This window comes from Austrofundulus limnaeus, unplaced genomic scaffold (genome assembly GCF_001266775.1).
Source record: "Austrofundulus limnaeus strain Quisiro unplaced genomic scaffold, Austrofundulus_limnaeus-1.0 Scaffold115, whole genome shotgun sequence".
Lineage (NCBI taxonomy): Eukaryota > Metazoa > Chordata > Actinopteri > Cyprinodontiformes > Rivulidae > Austrofundulus > Austrofundulus limnaeus.
Window position 1 is genome coordinate 1,455,732 of NW_013952517.1, and position 1,412 is coordinate 1,457,143.

The following is a 1,412-nucleotide window of genomic DNA, read 5'->3' on the forward strand; positions in this document are numbered from 1 at the left end:
ACCGCACAGCTACGGCACAAAAACAAGCTCTAGTTGAAACGTGTGGTCGCAGCTGAAACTCATCCTTATTGTTTGTTTTTACCTCCAGACGGTAGTCCAGACGGAAGCTCTTACGAGAGGAGCGGGTGGAGCTAGTCTTCCTCCGGATTTGAGGATCCACCTGTCCACCTTCATCACCTTGAGGCAATCCATCATCCTTAATGCAAGCAGTGATTCACAGTTAGGAAAAAAAAAAAACAATAAAAGATGGTAATGGGATTTTTATCTTTCACATATTTTACTTTGAGTCAATCATTATAGTTAAAGCTCGAGACTCACGTCAGCAGCTGAAAAGTGATTTGTAAACAAGCTGTGACATGATTTACTCCCAAACCTAAAGCTTTACCTCCACTAGACGTGTTCTCTCCTCAAGTGCAGCTCCGTCTGAAGACGATGGCTTCTCCATGTGTTCGCCACCTGCACACCTAACACACAGATCACTTTTAACGCTTCTTCACAATCAGCCGAGATCATCCTACAAGTTCCTGCACCTCACAGCATTTACKCTAACAGGTCGTTTGCCTCCACTGTAAATGATGACAGCTGACAGTTTAAGCATCATGCAAAAACGGTTCAACTAACAGATCAAAACACAACGTCTTCGGCCGTGACATTTCATGCTTCTCCATTCAGCAGGAAACTCTTTGTCCACAGCCGGGAGAGATGAGCCAGACTCAATTTGAGCACCAGTTTATCTCTTTAAAAAAATCAAGGACATGAGTTGACTAACAGCTCCGATGGTTGATAATCTTGTGTAATGCTGATTGGGAAGTAACTTATGTGCACATGCAGAAATGACACAAAGACATAGTAGTTACTCCACCCATAAGAGGAAGTGATGCAAACAAGACTGCATTTTGGTTTAATAATTTATAAACACAGACTAGATCGAAATTATACTTTCAGGAGGAGCCAAATGATTAAATGGTAGAGTTTAAAGATGAAGAGCCAACGCCTACATTAAGTGCACACTTCTGCAAGCCTAATCAGTCCTTCCTTATCCTGTTTTTGTGTGCCCTAGATGTTCCCTACACACCCTTATAGCCTATTATAAACACCCAGATGATTACTGCTTTCAAGTTCCTTCATGTCCAGATAAAACCTCAGTGCAGGAGATGGATCTTCTTCTGTGCTGAAGCGCTTTCTCTCTCTCTCTCCATACATAAAGCTGCTGCTGATGCACTCAGCCTCATGAATAGACTTTAACACACACAGAAAACAATAGAGCTCTGTGGAGGACTCAGTCAGATGTGGTCATATACCATACCATACCATACCAACTTTATTTATAAAGCACTTTAAAACAACCACWGCTGATACAAAGTGCTGTACATTAAAACAACAACATAATAAAAAGTGATTAAAAATGGTTT

At 41.3% G+C, this 1,412-nt stretch overlaps 1 protein-coding gene across 1 annotated transcript in view; it reads right to left on the reverse strand.

The window, feature by feature from the left end:
* Positions 1-464, reverse strand: part of napepld (N-acyl phosphatidylethanolamine phospholipase D) — a gene marked incomplete at its 5' end in the record, with an annotated part of 7,582 nt that extends 7,118 nt beyond the window's left edge. The window contains 2 exon segments of the mRNA XM_014014526.1: positions 83-196; positions 386-464. Coding sequence (XP_013869980.1) covers positions 83-196; positions 386-445 — 174 coding nt within the window.
* Positions 465-1,412: the final 948 nt, after the last annotated feature.